Source organism: Astatotilapia calliptera, chromosome 16 (assembly GCF_900246225.1).
Source record: "Astatotilapia calliptera chromosome 16, fAstCal1.2, whole genome shotgun sequence".
Taxonomy (NCBI): domain Eukaryota; kingdom Metazoa; phylum Chordata; class Actinopteri; order Cichliformes; family Cichlidae; genus Astatotilapia; species Astatotilapia calliptera.
This window is the reverse complement of record NC_039317.1, coordinates 6,610,641-6,632,748: the sequence shown is the minus strand read 5'-3', so window position 1 is coordinate 6,632,748 and position 22,108 is coordinate 6,610,641. Positions and strand designations below refer to the sequence as shown.

At 39.7% G+C, this 22,108-nt stretch overlaps 1 protein-coding gene across 4 annotated transcripts in view; it reads right to left on the bottom strand.

Annotated features, from left to right (window-relative positions):
- man1a2 (mannosidase, alpha, class 1A, member 2) overlaps positions 1–21,879 on the bottom strand; it is a 144,362-nt gene extending 122,483 nt beyond the window's left edge. Inside the window, exons 1-3 of one of the 4 annotated variants that reach the window (XM_026145362.1) lie at positions 21,354–21,520; positions 20,206–20,376; positions 19,576–20,086 (exon numbers count right to left, since the gene is read on the bottom strand). In XM_026145362.1, coding sequence (XP_026001147.1) covers positions 19,576–19,889 — 314 coding nt within the window. In that variant the 5' untranslated portion in view covers positions 19,890–20,086; positions 20,206–20,376; positions 21,354–21,520. The other 3 variants (XM_026145360.1, XM_026145363.1, XM_026145361.1) reach the window with 3 other exon arrangements.
- Between the last annotated feature and the right edge of the window lie 229 nt (positions 21,880–22,108).

The following is a 22,108-nucleotide window of genomic DNA, read 5'->3' as shown; positions in this document are numbered from 1 at the left end:
TTTAAACCCAAGTGAGCGTTGACCCACTATTAACCATGTGCCACATCATATAAGCCATAGTAAGGAAAAGCGGTATGTGTCATTACCAACACAGGTTTAGGGTGAAACCAGTGTGAGACCTTGTCTCCGTATCATGTGACTTATAGAGGTCACCTGACAATGAGTAATGAGTTCTCACTCACATTTTGCCAGACCAAACACAGAGCTAATCACGTTTTCATAGTCCCTTGTAAATAAGACAGCATGAAAAGAAGAGAATATGATGTGCCATCTATCCATCCATCGCTCCTCTTCCACTTATCAAATTCAGGATAGCAGAGGGGCTGGAGCCTATTTCAGCTGCCATAGGGTGAGAGGTGGAGTACATCCTGGACAGGTCGCCAGTCTGTTACAATGAAAGCAGGGAAGTGACATTTTCTACAGATAGGGTATACTGTCGTTCTGGAATAGACCACACCCATCAGGATAGAAATATTTCAAATCATAAAAAGTAATCACTCAGAACAACTTTATTTTGATTTGTAGGGACCCATGCCTCTAAAGGGTCACGCTGAGCCAAACCAATGGTTCTGTTTTTTCCTTTTAATTGTCACCCATCGCTATAAGCATAAAAGAAATACTTCTGAAATAGTCTTTATAAAGTCAATAAGTGACCATTCCCTCCTGGCCTTTTTGCAAAAAAGTTAACCTAGTTTACCAAAAGTATTTTCATGCATCTACAGTTAATACAGTCCTGTCAAAATGTTGGCCTTACTAAGATACATGCACTAATGTGCTCCCAGAGGATCACAAAGACACCAGAGCCGAGGCCTCTGATGAATAATTCAATCTAACAAGCCCCCCTTCTGTTCACATAGGTGTTAGCTACCTGACAACCCAAGGAAAATCTAAATCAACTGCTGGCTGCTAGAGATCAGAGATTCCACAATAGTAGCTAAGCTAGTCACTCATCTGCATCAGTCTCCTGTGTGCACAGAGAATGGTGTCAGTGCCATCTGCACATATTAAGAGTCATATCTATTCATCAAAGGAGAGAAGATGAATAGGAAGCAGTTTTGGGGAGGGATGTTTTTAAAAATGTTGAGATGCCCTGGTAGCTAGAGGTGCACACATATCTACAGACAGAAAGTTTCAAAAGAAGAAATTATATGATATTTCACTTCAACCAACTTCCAGGTAAGTCAAACAAATAACCTCTAGTTTCCCTTTTGTATTAACCCAACAAATATCTGCTCTGGGTGTATAGGAGTAGACCTAAATCCGTTTTTGCCATTCACCAAGGAGCTCACTTAAAAGCAGAAAAAGTCTTAAAGCGATACACCGACTCAGAACACATATCTTATAATATGCAGTCATTTCACATGATATGCACCCTGAATAGAAAAGTGCATCCAATTAGCAGCACTAAGACAAGTCCGGACCGAAGGAATTTCAAATAGTTACTTCAGCTTCCTTAACCCTGCATTTTTATAACTCTGCAAGTAGTTTTCCAAGCTTTACTCCATCCAAGGGAAAGGCTTGACTGAATCCCTGCCACTGAACACATCCTACACGGGACAAACAGTAACAGTGGGCTTAGATCAAAGTTAACACTTTGTGTGGGCAATTCAAGTCAAGAATCTCTTCATTTCTCCAGTAAAGCATTTGTCCATCTTGGACGCAAGAGTATAGAGAACACACTTCTTTTCAAGTATTACTACACCAGAGTCCTCATGGGAACAGTGCCTGTGAGCTTCAAATGACACTTCTACCTGAGAGACAGCTGTTGGGAGCTTGTGGTACGGCAGCTGAATTTTTGTTTCTCCCCAGTTTTCCTTCAACATAAACATACATACACACTTTACTTGTCCTGGTTTTTCCCATGACCCACTTGGCTCAAATGGAGGCTGTATATGTAACTGCTATCCTAAGCTTAACTGTGGGTTTGTAATAGCATCCTCTCCCTCTCTTACTCTTCAAATTCTCTCTCTGCCCTAACAACCATATCACAATAGCTACAATCTCTCAGCTGCAAACATGTGAGCACACACACACACGCACACAGCCTTTATTTCCTTAAATATATTCATATTCTCTTTCTGCTGCTCTTGCTCATATCAGCCATCTTTGACTATCCTAGCCTTTTTTCCATCCTCCTCATTTTCCTCCCCCGTGTCAAGTGTTGTATCAATTAGTGTTCAGTTACGTTCGTGCTATGGCATTTATCTGCCTGAATGCATGTTCTTATTCTCCTTTCTCTCGTCGTCTTATTTCTGCATAACTCCCTCCCTCCCATAAATGTCTGCGCAGTTATGATGTATTCTTGATAGTAACTGCATCAGGTGAACACCTGGGCGCTCTAGCTCTACCTTTGATGACCTGCATTGTGTCTGTCTGACTCATATCGCTATATGAAACACAGGTCCCCGTCTCCACCTCAGCTGCACAGGAAGCAAACACTACAAATGGTTGCATGAGCCCTGTGAGACACGGACTTCTTTGGTGTGAAAAAGTGTGATGATGCAAGTGATGCAAAGTTCAATCACCAAGCCTTTGAAAACATGGACTCTTATTTTTCCTGTAAAAACGAATGCACAACAGCAATTTTGTCAACAATAACAGATAAATGGTGTTGCATTACTGTCATTCTGTTTACAGTGCACTAAAAGGTAGAGATGATAATAAAATGAAATCAGGACAATCTGAAAGTAGCATTACAGTAAGAGAAAATGGGAGCCAAATTAATTTTATTATTGGTCTGCTATGGAACAGCTACAGCCTCCATTTTTCCCTTGGTCTTCTTCGTGCTGTAAAAATACACGCTGCACAAACAAAAAGATGTTTCTAATTTCCATGCAACTTCAAACCCTTATAAGACTCTGTGCTAGTTTAAAAAAAAAATAGAAGTTAAAAATAAAAAAGGAGGGGTCTAAGCTCCCTTATTGCTCCTGGTTCTGTCCAAATTTAGGACAATATCAAGGTTTTCCAGCAAATCTGCACTGACTCAGAAATCACCTTTAGAGCAGAGATTACATTCCCCATCCCGAGGCAGATCATAAATCCGGGAGCTCTGTTACAGGGCACAGCACATTATTATCAAGCTGGTACGGTTTTGATACAGCAAGCTGAGTTTTGCAGGGGTTTTTTTTTTTGGGGGGGGGGGGGGGGCTAAAATCACATTTTAATTCAGAACGGTCTTTTTGAAATTCAAGCCTTTGGAAACCTGAGTGCCAAATCTTAATTTGGCATAAAGTGATCCCACTTTGATCGCATTGCTGAAACTGACAAGGATTGTGGAACAGGGCTGCCACTCCAGTGTTTGGCAAGAATTGGACTTGGTGAGAAGCTTTGTAGTAAACATGGCCACAACTACAAGGACTCATTCTCCCTCTTTACGTACTTTTGTATTTTGGGTTTTTTTCCCCCTCCTCTCTCTTTACTAACCTGCTGTGCTGCACTCATGAAAAACAATTCAAACAAGTGTCTTTCTTTTGTCTTTCAAGAGGGCTTGTCACCACTGCCACACTCCAAAGTGACAATAAATGTGAGACAGAGTTAGGCACACTCCACTGGCATTCCTTGGCAACAAAGACAACACTTCATCTAACTTTTTCTTATTTTAATTACCTATTTTCAGCACTACTTTAACATTTTGTCCCCCTTTCATTCCAAAGTACTTCCTCCATTCACTTACAAGTTACCATGCAACTACAGCAACCAGCACACCAATGCATCTCAACAGCTGTATTACTTCTTGGGTCTGTTCCCCATCAGTGGATATCAATTCAAGTTTGTTCTTAAATTATATTATTCATGCTACACATCAATAACAATGTGTAAAAGTCATCACTTTAGACAAATACCAAGCTGCTATCCATGCAGATTGGTATTTATAGTAGAGGTACCTCGTCCTGAAAAGTAATTTTACCCAGAGTAGTGATTCATAACAGCTTGCTTTCTCCCGTTACGCCTTTCAACATCCGCAATAACTTTCAGAAATCTGAAAAGGTCTCCCTCGGTTGCATTGCCTCCGAGCGATCACAGAGTGGCTTCAAAGAGTAAATGATACTGCAAGAAGACATTTCTACATCTCTTTCACACACACACGGTGAAATTATAAGTCAGGAGTTCACATTACAGTTTGCTGCGTCACAGCAGTGAAAACCCACACTGTTAACATACTCTTTAACAAAGAAAAACTAAAGCTGTTTTTTGAACTGTTACAGGAGGAAAAATAAATAATAAATTACTAAACTCCTAATTTCTTTTCAGGAAGGTATGCATGCATGATTGATGAGTGTTTGCGATCTTCTGCTGAGTCTCGGGAAATGACAGTGCAAAAACGATGACTTCTGTATAGATTAGGGATAAACTAGAAATGCCTCCCTGCAGTTGCATACTCCTGCCCATTAGTCAAGTTGTAGCTTATATTATGGTCTGTCTAGACTCATAATATACAGTAAGCAATCCAGACTTTATCTTGTGGGTACACAATATTATTTCGCGGGGGGATTCACAACAGACTGACAACCAGAAACAAACACCAACCTCAAACAGCTACTAACTATAGCTTTCCCAACGACTTGGATTCTATCTGTGTTTGGGAAAAGGAAGTATACTAGTGTGTGTTCACAACAGGAGGATTTCTTTAATGAATTATTAAAAAGCCTCAAAGTTACGTCAGCACCCACCCACCCCATTATCGCTTGCGTCATCACTACAGGTATAAAATTTCACTGACACTCTGTGGTATCGTATCGTTACACTGCTGCTACTCTCTTCCTATGTGGGTGCTCCTTAAGACTGGCTATCCTGCTCCTCCCAACAGTTCTCCAGAGAGGAATGAGGACTACCGTCAGCAGTTTAAGTCCAAAATGGGGGACTATGTGAGAGTGTGAAGAGACACTGAGAAAGCGGCTGAATGGACAGCTACAACAGCAACTTGGCCAAAAGGAAAATTAACTGGCAGGAAAATTAACATGAGATGGGCAGGGCTAGTTATTAGCACTGATTGAACTTTTATAATAAAGGTGACAAGAAACATTCACAATCAAATTAACAGACACCGCTCTTCTCCTTCTCTCTCTTTTTTTAAAGGCTAAAATAAGTCCACAAATGTACTTGATGGGCCATTCTTGTACTCATGAGGCCCAACCATGTGAAGTCTATATGTCAGATTACAACTTATCTGCACAGGTTTAAGTTATATCACTACAACATAATGTCCACAACATTAAAATGGCCACTCCAGCTTTAGCCCAGATGCCTGGAAATTTTAGGCTTTTGTACCACGTTTACTGGAGGAAGGCAGAACTTTTCATGTCACAGCAACAGATAACCTAGAAGCTATCTGACTCGTCACTGCAAACTCTCCTTTAATTCAAAAAGAAAGACGGCACCTGTAGCAGAGTTCCCCTGTTAGGACATAAATGTAGGTCCACTGGCCACAAACATATCAGCGCAGCTAAGAAGTTGGGGAACGAAAAGTGTGTCTGCATTATTAAGATGCTATTGGAACCAGTGATACTTGCCCAGTGATAAATACTGCATTAAAGATCTTGCTGATCAAAGTCAAAGACATGTTTTTAATAGAAGCTGTACCTTTGGGATGGCTTTCAAGCACTGGAAAATAACACAACGTCTGACTGCCACTATATATATATATATATATATATAACTTTTTATTGATGTTGTTTTGTTTTGTTTTTTTAAGGGGGCGGGGGTGAGAAGACTTGTAAATCATTATAATACATCATTAAAAGACACACGAATAATGTAATTTAAGAACAAACTTGAATTGATATCCATTGATGGGGAACTGACCCAAGAAGTAGAGGTGGGAATCACCATACATCCCACAATACGATATTATCACAATACTTAATGCACGATACGATATTATTGCAATTTTTTAAAATATTTTGCGATATTCAGATTCTGTACATAAAGGTAAACTTTATCAATATTCATTTTATCTAATGTCAAAGTCTCGCACTCAGTCTTTCTCTCGTTTCAGTCCGTTTTATTGTTGACAAACTGAACGGTTTGTATTACAGTCTAGTCCAACTTAACTGAATGCAACCATCTGGTACAATTATAGCTATTCTGAACTATGCAATTTGTGAAAACTATGCAGCCCCTTCAGCAACTGAAGAATTTGAAAGTAAATGAAAACAAAATATAATTTTACATTAAATAAAAAAGTTTTAAACTTAATTAAAATAAAACATGTCTTAAATTAAAATAAGTTAACTGTCATGTTTATTGCTGCCCAAAAAAAAAGTTAAACACATTTTGACAGTGAAGGAATGTCAGGATTCTTGCTCAGAAAAAGGAGCTGATCAACAGGCTCTGAAGTCAGAGCCCACAAAAACTTTTTTGTAACAAAATATCGATTTCTGCTGTCCCTGTATCGATACATTATTAGCAAACAAAATATCACGATACTACACAGTATCGATTTTTCCCCCACCCCTACCAAGAAGTAATGCAGCTCTTGAATTATTTTGAGCAATTAACACTGATCACATCAAAGAAATATCTGGAAAGACCTCCAACATGCACAAACATTTGACCACACATCATGCAATCAATTAGCAGTAAGTAATGTCTTTGATTCCCTCACTCAGCGATGACTCTCAAAGCGGAGCCAGTGAGAATCGATACCAAATCGAACTGATAAGTGATATTGATAATTTAATCCAAATAGATTCTTATCAATTCCCACCCCTAGTAATCACTGCCCCACTGTGATGCTGAGCTGCAATTAATAACAGCAATAATCGCCAGTCTGTCTTTAGGCATCAACCCCCCCCATTTTCTCCATTTTTTTAAAAACACATTCAAAACTCAAAACCAAAAGCTTATAATTAAATTTATCATTTTTACCTAACCAGCTCCAGAAGTACACTCACACACAGATCTATACTTGCCATACGGAGATTTTCTAAGAGGACACCTAATCCACCCTTTGTAAAGCAGCCCGTTTCTTAACGTAGGGAGCCATGCAGTTACACTGGATGCACACACTTATCAAAGATGATGGCTTGCTGCTAATTTCCAGTGATTTCCCAGATTCAGTCTGGGAGTTATTCCAGGAAAAATCTAGAACAGAGCCATCAACAGTTGAACTGCCTGTTAGTGATCAAATGTCGTTGTTATCATGTTGACTTTGTGCAGCATCGGCTACATGAGAGCCACCAAGAAATGTAGAAACTGGTCGAAAAAAAAAAAACAGAAGAAAAAAAAAAAAATCTAGCCCATACACTATCTGTATCACTTAAAGAAATGTTGAAAATGGGACGATCGTGGCTCAAAGAGTTGGCAGTTCGTCTTGTAACCGGAAGGTTGCTGGTTCGAGCCCCGACTCGGACAGTCTTGGTCGTTGTGTCCTTGGGCAAGACACTTCACCTACCGCCTACTGGTGATGGCCAGAGGGGCCGATGCCGCGATATGGCAGCCTCGCTTCTGTCAGCCTGCCCCAGGGCAGCTGTGGCTACAACTGTAGCTTGCCTCCACCAGTGTGTGAATGTGAGAGTGAATGAATAGTGGAATTGTACAGCGCTTTGAGGTTCTCGAAAAGCGCTATATAAATGCAATCCATTGAAAATGCCACTAACAGAGGTGGTGAAGAGAGAATTGTCATTTGTGAGTCAACTAGACTGTATCAGTCAGACTATAAATCAATTTTACCTGGTGTGTGATTCAGAGACACACACACACGTAAAGGCTAATGCCATGCTGTTATTACAGAATAATCATATAAACATCCATGTGGGGTGTATAACAGTCTACCGTTAGCTAAGAGACATTCAGCCCCAACTTAAAACACACTTCTTACTTCTCCTGAATTCCTCTGTTTTGATTTATTAAAAGGTGCATTTTTTTAAATGCACCTTGTATGACTTACTCTTGCCAATATGAGGCTTAAATCAAAAGCTCAATTTAGCAAGAAAAACGCCTTGTTTTTTCCATTCAGAAATTACTATTAAATATTACAAAATACATAAAAGGTTCAAAGTTTATGGATTCAGACATTTTGAACACCAGATAAAATAAATAATACAGTGCAAAATCATCTCATTTGTTACTGCAATTGAGTGATACGTGATGGAATCATTTTAATATGACTAACCATTTATTTCATATTTCTTAATACTCAACCTATGCCGGTGAGTAAATGCATGTATTCACCGACTTGCTCCTCCTGTTAACTTAAGGGATACTACACAAAGAAACCACACGCTGTGTTTTTGGCACGTATTGCTAAAAAGTTATATGGAAAAACTGGTTTAACAAACAATACAGAAACAAGGCCTGAAATCTCTGTTTCACACACCCAGACTTTACACTTCAGTCAATCTGAAGGGCTGCAGCTGTCGTCTACAAACAAAATACCATTACGATGATATGAAAAATGGAAAATTAAAAAAAGAAACAAAGACAGAAAATGTAATTTACACTAAGCAAGTCTGACTGTTTTCCTTTTCCAAAGCAACAGTGTCATGTTTGATGGAAGTCCATTGTATTTCTGCAGTCTAGTCACTTCTTAATACAACTAGCAGATGAAATCTATGGACAACAGACAAATCATTTGGCATCAGCATTCGTCAACATGGATCTCAAGGATGGACTTACATTTGATAAAGTATTCTGCATGTTTTGAAATCTATTCTGAAAGCAACAGCGTGAAAACATTAAAGGGGAATAGTAACAAGAACCTGTAAGCAGACGGGTGTATGGGTTTAAAGTATTTTCTTGACTTTCTTGAAGGCACATTTGATACTGTAAAACAATTCAGACATTCAGTTATTTAATTGTAACTTTAATTTTTAATTTCATCTTATATGCACCAACAGTTTTTTTTATATAAGGGAAATTAAACATTGTCAATGTATTTGAAAATGTTGAATCTAGCAAGCTGGAATTTGAGAGCATGTTGGAGTTACTGGAAATCAAATATACTGGCTGCAAGGCAAATGCTACTGCAGTGATCATTACTTTTAAAAAAGGCAGTACACACCACAACCACACTTAGACTGAGAAAACAGTCAAGAGGGTACTCACACCCTAATATACTGGTTTACAGTATACTAAATAATACTAGAGTTAAAGCTTAATACCAACACCTGGGGGGGGACCACAATGAGGCCAACAAATGACTTTAAAAAAAAAATAAAGATTAGAAAGATGTACTTCCTGACAGAAACCTTCCAATTGTCTGGACTTGAGATAGCACTAGGAGTACACTAGCCTGTGACCCCTTAAGGCTGGGGTTGTGACTATCACGTAATTTCTAATGTTTTAAGTGGCTATCATCAGCTTACATAGTATCTGAGAGACATTTTTTTTGACAACTATAATTTTAGACAGAAAGGCAGAATTAGCAGCTGCTCTAACCATATATAACAGCTTCTAACATAACTGATAGGCCAAAACAAAATCAATTCTTTCATCTATTTGCAAAACAAGCAGGGCCGTTTGCAGCTGAATTTCTGACCATCATTCAGCTACGGTTGTTAGACTTCTTAAAGCAATCAAAATATTGGAAAATTACACTGTTGTTAAAGGCTTAAGGCCATTATAGATCCATTTTTAGCTTCAAAACTTGAAGCCCCATCGACTTGCTTTAGATCTAACTTTTATAACTGTTCTACATTGTTTGCTGACGCGTAAAAAACCCATTTTGTCTTGGCAAGGTACTTTGCTTTCCTTTTAGCTCTGAACAACAGAAGCCACTATTAAATAGCTTCACCCCTGTTAAATCCACTAAACAGTACGGATGGTTTCACGAGCTTCTGTGATAGGTGGGCCTGCAAATACAAACAAGCACGCCTTGATTATCACCAGGCATAAACACACGCACACATACACACAAACACAAGAAAAATTAATAAATAAAACTACAGAGATTTACTTTGCAGCTGACAGGGAAATTAAACATGAAGACACAGGAATGATATCACACTAAATGTGATAAATAAAGGTGCTCCTATGTTGGCTTGGACCTTAAATATGATCTGCTGCGCTGCTATGTTGATTTATGGCCCTATCATAGTGCAAAAGCAAAGTTACGGCCCTGCAACACTAACAATAACTGGCAATGTAATAAGTAGCAAAACCAAGGTACTAGTGGTCACATGACTAAAATCCATTGGAGGGATGCAGTACAAAAAGGTTGTACCTGTAGATTTTGCTACTTACAGGTGTGTCTGAATCATAAACTCACTTGTCTCATAACACTGTTCAAAATTAAACTACTTGTGTTGTACTTGTATTGTTGTACTATTTCATTTGAAGAATTGAAACAGAAACTGATGCATAACACTAGGGCTGCTCAATTAATCGAATTTTAATCACGATTACGATCTGGGCTTTCAACGATCATTTAAAATGACTGAGCCGATTATTAGCCTCTCCCTCGTGCTTTACTCTCGCGCTGCTCTGTGTGGCAAATCCAGCGCACCTCTCTGCATTTCGAACAAGTGTCACAACAATTAAGAGCAGCGGTCCCCAACCTTTTTTGCGCCACGGACCGGTTTATGCCCGACAATATTTTCATGGACCAGCCTTTAAGGTGTCGCGGATAAATACAACAAAATAAAACTAGTACCTAGGGATGGGTATCGTTTAGGTTTTATCCGATACCTCTCATGTTTAGCCGTTTCCCTCTTTTTCTTTGGTCATTTTAGCCTTTTTGGCCAGGGTGAAGGGAGTATCTGCCATCAAACAAGAAGACAGCCGCATGTACCTATGATGATGTTTGCTAGTTCACCTTACATGCATTAATGTAATAACGTGGGTAGCCTACTCAACGTAAATTACACACGAACAACATTAAGCTACTCACGCAGAGAAGAACGGCTGCTGCTGCATCATCATCCTCATCATTTCTGCTACACTGGCAGGGCTAGGGGCCAGGACTCTCCTCTTCGTGTTTTTGGGGATGTTGCTAACTCTGGGTCCGATAACAGACACCACACCCGCAGTAGATGTGCTCGGTGTGAGGTCTCGCAGCAAGCTATCAAATACGGCGCATTTCTCGGCTTTTAAAAAAAAAACAAACGCTATGCGTCGCCAGGTGTTTCATCGGATTCGAGGTGCTACCTCCTTTGACAGTATCACAGTATCAGCTTAAAGCACTTGTTGCAGGCTGCTGAGTTTGCATCTTTTGCTGTGAAGTACAGCCAGACTTTTGACCGCTTCGCCTTGGGCATTTTTAATCTGTAGCTCTGCTCTAAAAGAACGTACGTACCTGACCCCGCCTACTATCCTCGGAAACGTAAAATGATTGGCTAGAAGTGTATCACAGCTCAGGAAAAAAAAGCACCGAAATAAAGCACCAAAATGTGCGCTGCTTTTCGATCTGGTTACTACCGTTTATGTCAGAACCAGTACCCATCCCTACTAGTACCGGTACCGAAAAAAAGAAGATTTATTCATAACACACGTGAAAAGACCCAGGAAAACCGAGTAAACGATAACAAAATAACGCTGAAAACCGATAAAAACCCTGAAAACTATACATTTCACACCTAAACCTCAACTCTCGCGGCCTGGTACCAAACGACTCACGGACCGGTACCGGTCCGAGGCCCGGGGGTTGGAGACCGCTGATCTAATACAAATCATTCTGAACTTTGCTTTTAGCTTCAGTTGCATGAAAAGGTTTATGTACCTATAATATACTAATAATTGTAGTTGTATAATAAAAGTATTTACTCTAATCAATAAACAATCCTGACTCCAGAAAGTACAACTTCACTGAAAGTTAGCTTCAGTGATACAAGTGGGGATTCTGAGGTTGAAGGCACGTACTCCTGTTTCTACAAAGTTTGGTTATTCACAAAGCCTGATCATTTCAGACAGTGCACAAGAACAGACAATGCTTCCAGTTCCAGAATCTAATAAGGAAATACCTTACATTTTACTTCTGCTGGCTGCAAAAGAGACTTCCAGTATAGAAGTTTATGGGAAAATGACCATCAGCTCCCTTTGCTCTGTGACTTTAATAAACTCTTTCCTGATGTCCTTAAGGGATTATTCACTGAAAAAGGAACATTGTAAATTGTAGTCCAAAACAGAAAAATAAAACAAAACAAAAGAGGATGAAGCTGACAGGGAATGAATGACAGTTGACCAATGAGGTGTTTATAAAGCCACAATAAGACAAACTGTGGAAACAAAGGAAAATCAGCAGGCACACTGCTCTCCTCAGGGGTCGGAGTCCTGCAAAGATCACAGGAAGAGAACAATTTGACCTCTTAAATGAGGTGAAGAAGAGCCAAACACCTGCAGGAACTTCTACAGCCGTTGTAACCACTGGTTTTCTGTCCTCTATGGAAAAAAAATACTTTATATTAAAGATTTAAGGCAATACATCTGAAATGTACAAAGACTCTTCTGCATTTTGTAAATAATTTTTGTTTTGTTTGTTTTTTAATATCCTTGCCAATAGGCCTGCCGATTATAGCAAAAAATGTAATCTCAATACCTTTTGTTAATATGGGTATCCAACCTCTTAGCATCATTTAGCCTTATTATTTACAGATTTTGAGGTAAAAAATTTTTATTTAACCTATCTTTTCAGAAACTAAATTAAACAAGCTACAGCCTTTTCTGGACCGAATTTGATCAAATGGCCTCAGCCCACCCAGTTACCCAACTCTAAAGCATGGTGAAGGGAGCATCATGGTTTGTGGGTGATTTGTTATGTCATGACCAGTACATTTTAAAATCATTGAGAAAAAGAAATGAACAGGTCATAGCTGTATGAAGACATTTTAAAGCAGAATGTCAAAGCAGCAGTCCAAAATTTAATAAACTGGAAAGCTTTGGTGCAATGTACAATGATCCAAAGCACAAAATGACATCAACAATAATGGTATGATTGGACAAAAAATAAAGTTCATGTTTTGGATATACCATTTAACCCAACTGAGATGCTTTTCGATTGTTTGAAAATGCTGTTCAATCGGTAATATTAATAATAAAGTTTTGTAAGTTTTGTAAGGAGTGGTCCAGAAGTGTTGCAGAAGGTTCTGTGAGTTACTAAATTCACATAACAAGGTCGCATAATTTTATCAGTGTTTTGAAGTGTGCCCTATTAGTGTGTTATGAATTCAGTCTGACTGCATCTGTCTATATTTGAGACTTGAAGGTGAAGATTACATCACAATTTAAGAGAAATTAAATCTTAAAACCCAATAATTCCAAAGTGTACAGAAACTTTTTCTTGCAACCGTGTTTGGTGACATGGGGATATGACACTCATGATGTGAGATTAGTAAAGAAATGACATCTTCCACTGCGGGAGAGGGAGATTGAAATAGTCTACACAGATGGTGCACCTAATACCTCCAGACACAAGCCCTTTTTATTAGTTTTTATATAACACTTTATGGAAAAAGACAGGAAGGTGCCAAAATGCATGTGGATGCCGAGGCAGGTTCACTGAACCACAGAAGGAGCTACTGATAGATGATCTGATATTTACCGGACAATAAAGGCAAATAATCATTCAGAGGACAGGTTATTGCAGTATTGACTTCGGTAATTCCCAAACTACAGGAGGCCTGGATGGACCAGGCAGAATTCAAATCTTCATTATAATATAAAAAGATGCCTTTTTGTCCAGTTGAAAGAAAATGTGTTGCTCTAAGAAAATATAGATACACATTATAAACATTTTTCCTCATAAATGTCACTAAAAAGGAGAAGACCACAGCCAAATAGAGGTTAAAATTGGTGGCAGATGGCATTTCTGTCAAACCCCACTGGACACCCTGGCAAGTATCCAGTATGAATGTTCATGTCCAAACCAGGACAACACAATTATATTATTACTCACACCAAGAATAAATGAATAGATTTGTTGGATTGGGATGGCCAATAAGGTTTAAACTGATCATATGTAATAATAATAATAATAATAATAATAATAATAACTAAAAAACAACAACAACAAAACAATAAGGCACAAAATGACAATTCATTATTTTTCATTATAAATGGTTTCATCTAAAATGTCATCACAGTTTCTTGATCCCTTCTGCAATATTTTCAGTCTGCTTTGTTATTCAACCACCTCTTTAAAGTCCAAACACATTTTAAATTTGTCTTGTAATACCTAAAACCACTATCCATCCAGTCAACACTAAATACCAACCAGGATGTCTGTATATGTGATCATAAAGGGTTAGAATAAGGATCATTTTTCTCTGACTTCTACATTTCTACTGTAGCTGATAAAATGTCACTGCTTCTGCCAACATGCCCTCTTGCCCCTTTTACAGATTACAGTGCTGCACCTGGCTAGTCCTATGTTGTTTGAGCCAGAACAGAACAAACCCAAGGCAGGATCATTACTGGCCTCACAGTATGTTGAGCTCAACTGGGCTTTATAGCCGAGCATTCAAACAGCAAAGCCTAAGACTTAAACTTGTAAACATCCATTCTGATTTTAAATGTCTATTTACCAAAAGGATCTTTACATAAGGCGAAAGATTTAATTCTCAGGTATTATGGCATCAATATAATAAGCCAATATAATAAGCAGCCATGGTATAAGTCAGAACAGAAATGCAAAGAACTTCCTTGAATGTTCCACCAATCTAACAACTCCATTCTTTAATGTCTGTTAAGCATCTTGTTACTTGTCTTCAGCATAGTTTTAATAAGATAATGGGTGGAAGATCTAAAATATCTTCAGTTTTAAAAGCCAACTATTTCAGTGCTGATCTGAAAACCTCAGCAGAGAAACACCCTCTACTGTTCAGGTAGAAAACTCAAAATTATGCTGAAAGATGCTAAATAATCACCGAAGCATCATACTAGCCAAAATACAGATGCTTGACCAGAAAATAATGCCTTGCAGACAGGAAGGTTACGATGCCTTGCATTATATTCAGTGACACGTATTTACAGCAACAGGGCAACTTTCAACTCTTAAGTGGGTTATTTTATTATGGGCTGTTTTTATTTTCAAAATGTTAGAAGCTTAACAAGTTCTTCTTATGTCTCTACAATAAACTCAGGCATGTCATTGCTCATCAGTCACATAAGGGTCCAGATAAACCAATTTAACCTGCAAACCCACCTACTGGTCATGCTATGTAACTACCAAAGCGAAAAACATCAAGTAAACTAAAAGTTAACTTCTTTTTGAATAAGCCCACAGAAACCAAGGGAAACCCTGGAAGCAGCGCAACTCCTCCTGGGTGTTTACAAAAACCAACACTCAATGTTCAGTCCGGCACCATGTGAGCAAGGCTACACATACCTCTTCCCCGTTACATTTCGTTTCTCCAAAAATTCAATGGCTGGATACCAGCATAGATTAATAACCTTTTCTCCCTCATAAGCTTTACAGGACTATTAACAGGTTGAGCTCGTGAACAAAGAACTGGTTCTGTGGGGGTTTCTGCGGCCGAATAAAGCAAAGGTGAAATTATTATGAGCGTGTTTGGGTTCCTGCGGGTCTCTTTAAATGCTAGCACACCTCATTTTCCTGAGGCTGTTTGAACCCAGAGTCCTCTGGAGCACACAATAACCACTTTAAGAACAGCTGAGGCAGCTATACCAACAAGCAAACTGAACAGATTTCAATAAGCTGTTATAAGAAGGGGTGGAGAGGATAAAAACACCTCACATGAATGCTTGTGTAAGGTTAAAATACACGGAGCACATATTCCTGACTTTGAATTTGCATAAAACTAATTTCCAGACAGGAAGGTTACGATTACTTTTCCTCTGTAAAACACAGTGACATCTCAGTGGCTGTATTTTAATCACATTTCATATACTCCTCTTAATTTCCGTCAAATGTGAAGCAACGTATTTATATTTTTTCTGTCCTTGGTATATCCTTGAAAATGGACGGCAGTGAAGATGCTCATAACTGTGTAGCTTTTTTCCCCCCCGCTCACAGCCATGTTATTAATTCCAAGGAGTTGCTCACTAAGCAATTAAAAATCCATGAATCTGAATACAAAGCTGAAAAAGGCTATAAAAAAATAAAGAAATATAAAAAAAAGTATTCAGTTCATTAAGAAGAAGAAGAAATGCCTTCTGCCATCTGTGACTGCACACTGAACCTACTGGAATCTCATTTAAACAGCTTACCCAAAACATGAAGAGTACGTTGAATGGGATTTATTTCAAGCCTGCAGCATGGAAGTTTAAAGCAATGTTGCCGAGCCCTTGTAATGCATATCAATCCATTTTTTGAAGGCTATAATTCTTCCTGCGAATGTCAAGTTTCTTTTTCTATCTGACTTTCTCAGAAGCTAAGTTTATCCCCCATGACGATAACCTCAGTTAGTATACTGCTGTGTGTGTCTGATGCTACGTCACGTTCCTCTGTAGCTCTGGAAAACCAATCGCTCGCAGCTGATTTAAAATTCATCCAGTTCGACACACCAGTGAGGAAGTGTTTAAGCAGACATCAGATTTCAAATTCTGATTTACTAAAACATACTGATATGTATAACATACTCCAAGGTGATGAAATTTGAACTATCCATCTACTAGTTCAAATTAGGAAAGGCCTAAATGTAACGCACGTTTAATTATATGTAAAACTCCCATGTTCCAGCTTTATAGTGACACAGTTCACAAGACTAACTGCGTTCACACTAGGCATGTGCACGGTCAACAAGACATTTATACACTGCTACTCTTGCTAGTAGGCACCAGAAATACTAGTCGGTTAAATCTATTATTGTTGTTTTACTAAGTTACCTGTTGGTTCAAAGATGTTACAACGCCACCTGAGACCAACTAGTGCTGCAGCCCTGACAAATGCCTGAGACCCCCTCGCTCTCTGTGAGGGAACTTGAAATGAAACAGATTGAAAGTAAGAAGATGACAGCTGCGTGAAACACCACAGCTCTGCAGTACATTGATGAAGAAAATGAACTTTTGTATGTTGGCTGTGTGAGAGAAAACTGGCATATAACCACACTGAAGTGGTCCAAGTAATTTGTAACCACATTATGCACAGACGTGGATGCTAGCCTGCCATGAAAGAGGCTACTGCTGCTAGCAAACATTTATCAAACTAATCTGACACTGTGTGGCCCCAGCGGTACACACGGCACAAAGTGCTGCACATTTCACCAACATTCATAACAAGATTTGAATGTTGAGGAATCCGTTAATGGTCTCAAATGACTCCTAAATTCATACACAGCTATTCTAAGGTCAGTGTTTATCCTTGTCTGTTAGATTGCGCCCAGCATCTTCTGCCTTTTACACTAGTTAACTAGTCTGATTTTTTTTCCTGTCTCGTTCAAATGACTTGTAAATTAGTCCCCAGGAACATCCTGGGGACCATTTTGTTTTGGACGTGCCCAGAAATGAAATATAGGAGTAGAGTCGAGAAGACCTCAGTGACGAGTAGAGTAGAAGTATTTGAAGCAAAACATGACTGCCACTTATGGTGAAGCAAGAATAACTCCAAGTTTCCCACCTCGACATTTAAAAAAAACAAAAAAAACTTGATAATACGCAGCACCATTTGAGCCCAGCACTGCCTCTTCTGTTTGTCTGAGTCGTTGGACAACAGCAATTACGTTATTTCAAGCAGGCAGCATTGAAAGAAAGGCTTTCAGAATGAAAATATGAACGGGCATCACAGGGAATAAGGAGGCAAAATGCAACGTTGAAACTGTGGGAGAAACTGCTTGGTAATACCCTGCCAAGATTTCAGATAAACTAATGACGTCCGTTACTAGCTTGCAGATGACCTTTTCTATGAAATTGTTCTTCTCACCTGCCCTTTGGCACTCATGCATGTCATAAATATTTTGTGGCTGCAAAATAATATGCATGTGCTTGAATGATTCATACGTGAATGAGTTATGCCAGCGAAAGACCACTCCAATAGAAGGACAATAACTACTGTTAGTTCTTTGGCTACACTGAAAGCACAGTAATGTTTGTGGAACATGTGTGTAGCAGAGCTTGTTAGTAGATACACCTGAAGAGCACGTTCTACTTAAGATTATGTTAGTTAACAGGAAAACAAGACTTGAGGATTTATTTCATGGGTTCTGTTGTGTTTTTAGCTTTTGAAAACAGCACAGCACTGTGGAACTGTCACTATCTACTGGCTGTTAACTGGATTTTGGTGTCAATTCCTCAGACCGGTCTGATTTTGTGATTGCTAAATAGATCTCCGCAGCATATTCCCACTTCTTACACACTAATCTTACGCACGGTGTAGCCACTTTGATTGAAACAGTGAAAATGCACCGTTGCAGCATGTGCAGTGGAAACTGCCTACAACTGTTAGACAGTTGTTCGGTGTAGTGTAATTTTGAAACAGCATGTTAAAAATGAATCTGTGCATTTTCACTAGCTTGTGTTTTCTGTCCATTTTAGCATGTTATTCAGTAAAGGAGGATCACAGCTGTGCTTGTTGGGTAATTTAGCTGGAACTCAGCAGAAGAAATGCTAGTACTCTCATGAGATCAAGCCTGCCATGAGATCTACATACATTTAGTGTTCTATGGTGTTTTTCCATGTTAGTTGGATGAACACTTGTTGGGAAACACTTGGAAAACCACTTGTCATTAACCTGACTAACTCCATCTTCACTTCTGGTGTTGCACTACGTGTTCTACTCCACCCTTCCCACCTCATATGTACACGTACACAGTGAAACCCACAGATTGCAGCCTGGTAACAGAGAGAAATTATGAGAGAACCTGGCGTGACTAGAAATGAATGCAGCAGAGGCACTCACACTGCTCTGAAATGAACACAGCAGTACAAATTAGGTAAATACAAGGTTTAGTTTCTTTTCTATCATTTAAATACTGATTTTAAAAAAAGTAAATGTTTCTGTCAGTGTTCCAGAGTCAGTTGAGATATCATTTGATAGATGCACATGAACCTTGTGCAGAGCACTGCATTCCAAAAGGCACAACACTATTAGAGATACCAAACACTGACCCTGATTTAGGAGGGAGAAAGCGCCTCAGAACGATAGCTGGACAGAACAAATGATAAATGTCAACACTGAAGCCCAAAGTGACCAGTATGTAGCTCACTGCTGACACTAATTTCCAAGCCTGTTTAAGCAGTCACTAAGGCTTTTCAAACAGCCTGTGTGTTCTAGATCATCAAGTTCAACAATGTCTGCCTGCGGGACAAAACAGCAAAACTCAGGCCAAGGTGATAAAATGCCTGCTGTTAAAGAACTAAAACCATTAGACCTAGTGGAGAAACAAAGGGCGAGAGAGCACAGAGCACACTCAGCTGTGCAAAGGAATACGGAACAAAATGAAAGGAGCATTTGTGCTGACGTGTATCACTTGGCAAACAGTAACACACATCCAGAGGCGTCAGATTGTTTGAAAAAACGTGTCAAGACACCTGTTTGAATGACATAAGCTATGTAAAGAACCAAAGATAAACTAAGTACTTACTAATATGTAAGAAAACCAGTTGTTTCTGATCTCCTTATTCACTGTCAAATACACACAGAATATATATATATATATATATATATATATATACATATACTTATTTAAATGAAGACACGCTAGCTCTTTCTTTTCTACACTTAACAATACATCTGTGGGCCCTTACCTGTGTCTGTGCTCATCGTGTCCTCCCTGTCCATGTATGATCACCTGTCCTGAGGCGTGCTTGCCCTCCTTGGGTGTGTCAATATGAGGGATAAGCACATCCTCCAAGCCCAGGTCAAAGCGCTTGTGCTTGGAATTATCTGGGAGGAAAAAGAAGGCCCCAAAGCATAAGGTGATGAAGGCACTGAGGATGAGGAGGAGGATGAACTTCTCAGAGAGCCTCAACGTGGCCCTATGGTGCGGGAAGGAGGAGGCACCCGGCGACAGAGTGGGTATCCTGCGGCCCGACAGCGGTAGTAGAGCCGGCGTTGTCATCTTTTGACCGTTTGAAATTGACTTTACTAGGGATGGGGTAAGGTGGGTTTCACAGGTGCCACGGGTTGCTGTAGCGGCATGCACCGACTAGTTAACTTTATTATCTCATCCCTGCTTTGGTAGGTCCAGAAACCAAAAGAGGCAGAGATCCCTCAGTAACAGGGTGACTTGTCAGCAGGAACATGGCCATGATAGTTCTGAAAAAAAGTACACAGAGGCATTCAGTTAGGAGACAAAAAAAATCAAATGAGAGCATATTTAACAGACTAAACACCACTGTAGAAAAACCTTGCCTTTTCCTTCCTTCATTTTTTACCATTTTTTTTAGATAGTCAATGCTCTCTATGCACTGGCAGGATAGACGAGTTGATGTCCTTTATAGTCTTTCCTTCAGTTGTCATTTCTCCACCTTGGCAGCATGTCTTTTGTAACCACTAGTATCCTCTCACCATGCACTCTCCCTGACAGGCTTCTGAGCCAAACAGCTCTGAATTACAATCAAAAGCAAAGTGACAGCTCAAGTAAATGGCATGTCTTATATCAAGCAAGAGCTGATATATTAGAGTAATAAACAATCCTTTTGGCTTGCTATGGTGATTTTAACAACATGTCATCTGGAAAATAGTCTCTCACTCTCTTTCTCTTTCCACAAACACACACAAAAGACTTAATCCTTTGGCCATGAGAAAAATGATAGATTTTCCAAGAGGCTTAAGGTATCAAGAGTTTGTGTAGTATCTGTTCGATCAAGTGTCCTTTACGCATACTGGCTTTAGTGCCACCGCAGAGTGAGCACAGCTTTCTTTCTACAGTTTCATCTTATTGCAGTGGTGTATTTCTTGCTACCACACATGTATCATGATAAAAAGCACAAAAGTAACACACAATGCACAGTTGTGTTCCAAACTCTAGCCAAAAAAAGGGAGTAAGCCGCGCTTTCTAAGTACATTGCATGCCTGTTTTCTGTGCTGTACTACATCTGAATATCAACCCACCTATTAAACACCCGTGGGCTATACTGGAAAAGATAAGGGTTTTATTCCCTCGTGCCGGCAGATGTGGAAAGAAGACGTGGGGCAAATGTCTCATTCGGCTCAGCAGCTGCTCCAAGTGCGAATGTAAAGGATGGATGGAAATGAAGCAAGTACCCCTTTAAAGACAAACATTGCTATTCGTACTAAAGCCTGCGGGGTTGGCGCTAGACAGTGTTAACAGAGCCCTGTTTTTCCTGTACTTTTCCATCATGTTGGTATGGAGCTGCGTCTCCACGCAGAATACCAAGTTCATTCTGTGACAGTGCCAGCCTGTGTGAGGTGATTAGCCAATACAAAACGCTAGCTAACAAGCAAATGCGCTAACTTACCCGGCTAATACTGGCTAGCAATGGAAAGAAAAAAGGAAAATAAAGTTCCTGTCAACGCTCAGGGGGAAACCCACACAATAAATACAAATAGCCCGACATACGCGTTTCGGTCCGTTGACATTTGAGCTACCCCGGAGGTTGTAAAGACAGAGCTTTAAAACCCTCAGCCTGCCCAGGTGCTAGCTATTTGGCTACAAGGCTAGCACTAGCTAGCTGGCTGGCTGCGAATTGACAGAGGCGGTCTCTTGTGTGGAAGCCACTCTGCTGCATCACCACCTTTCTCATATGCTCGTCGAAAATCGATGCCTGTCGGGATTCCCGGTCCACGTTTTGAAAGGAGTCGCTGTAGCAGGTGTCCTCATGTCCACAAATGAAACACCGTGGTGTCGTGCCGTGGCTGAACCGCTGACCATCAGCTCAGACCCACATAGCGTTACAGCTCCGCGGAGAGGATGTTGATAACCGGTCGCTCTGTTGGACTGCAGCGACGGACTGAGTGCGAGCTGCTGCTGCTCGGCGATTCAGCATCAACTACTCTGCCTACCCGAGTTAGGGACCGTCTGACAATTTCGCTGGGCAGAATTACTGTTCTGTATGTAAAAAAAAGGCACACCAACAATGGCACACACCCCAGCCTGCTAGAGGGCTAGATTCTTCGTCCCTATGATTCACCTCTGTAAAACTGAAAAACAGCTGCAGCGTGCATGATACTACATTTGTGCAAATTATGGTCCAATCCTTCACCTCAATTTTTTTTTTTAGCATTTGTTTGATATACTTAAATTAGAGATGCACCCTTTTCCAGCACAGATGTGATGATTCTATTGTAGTGTTAGATTAATATGTCTGTGAAGGT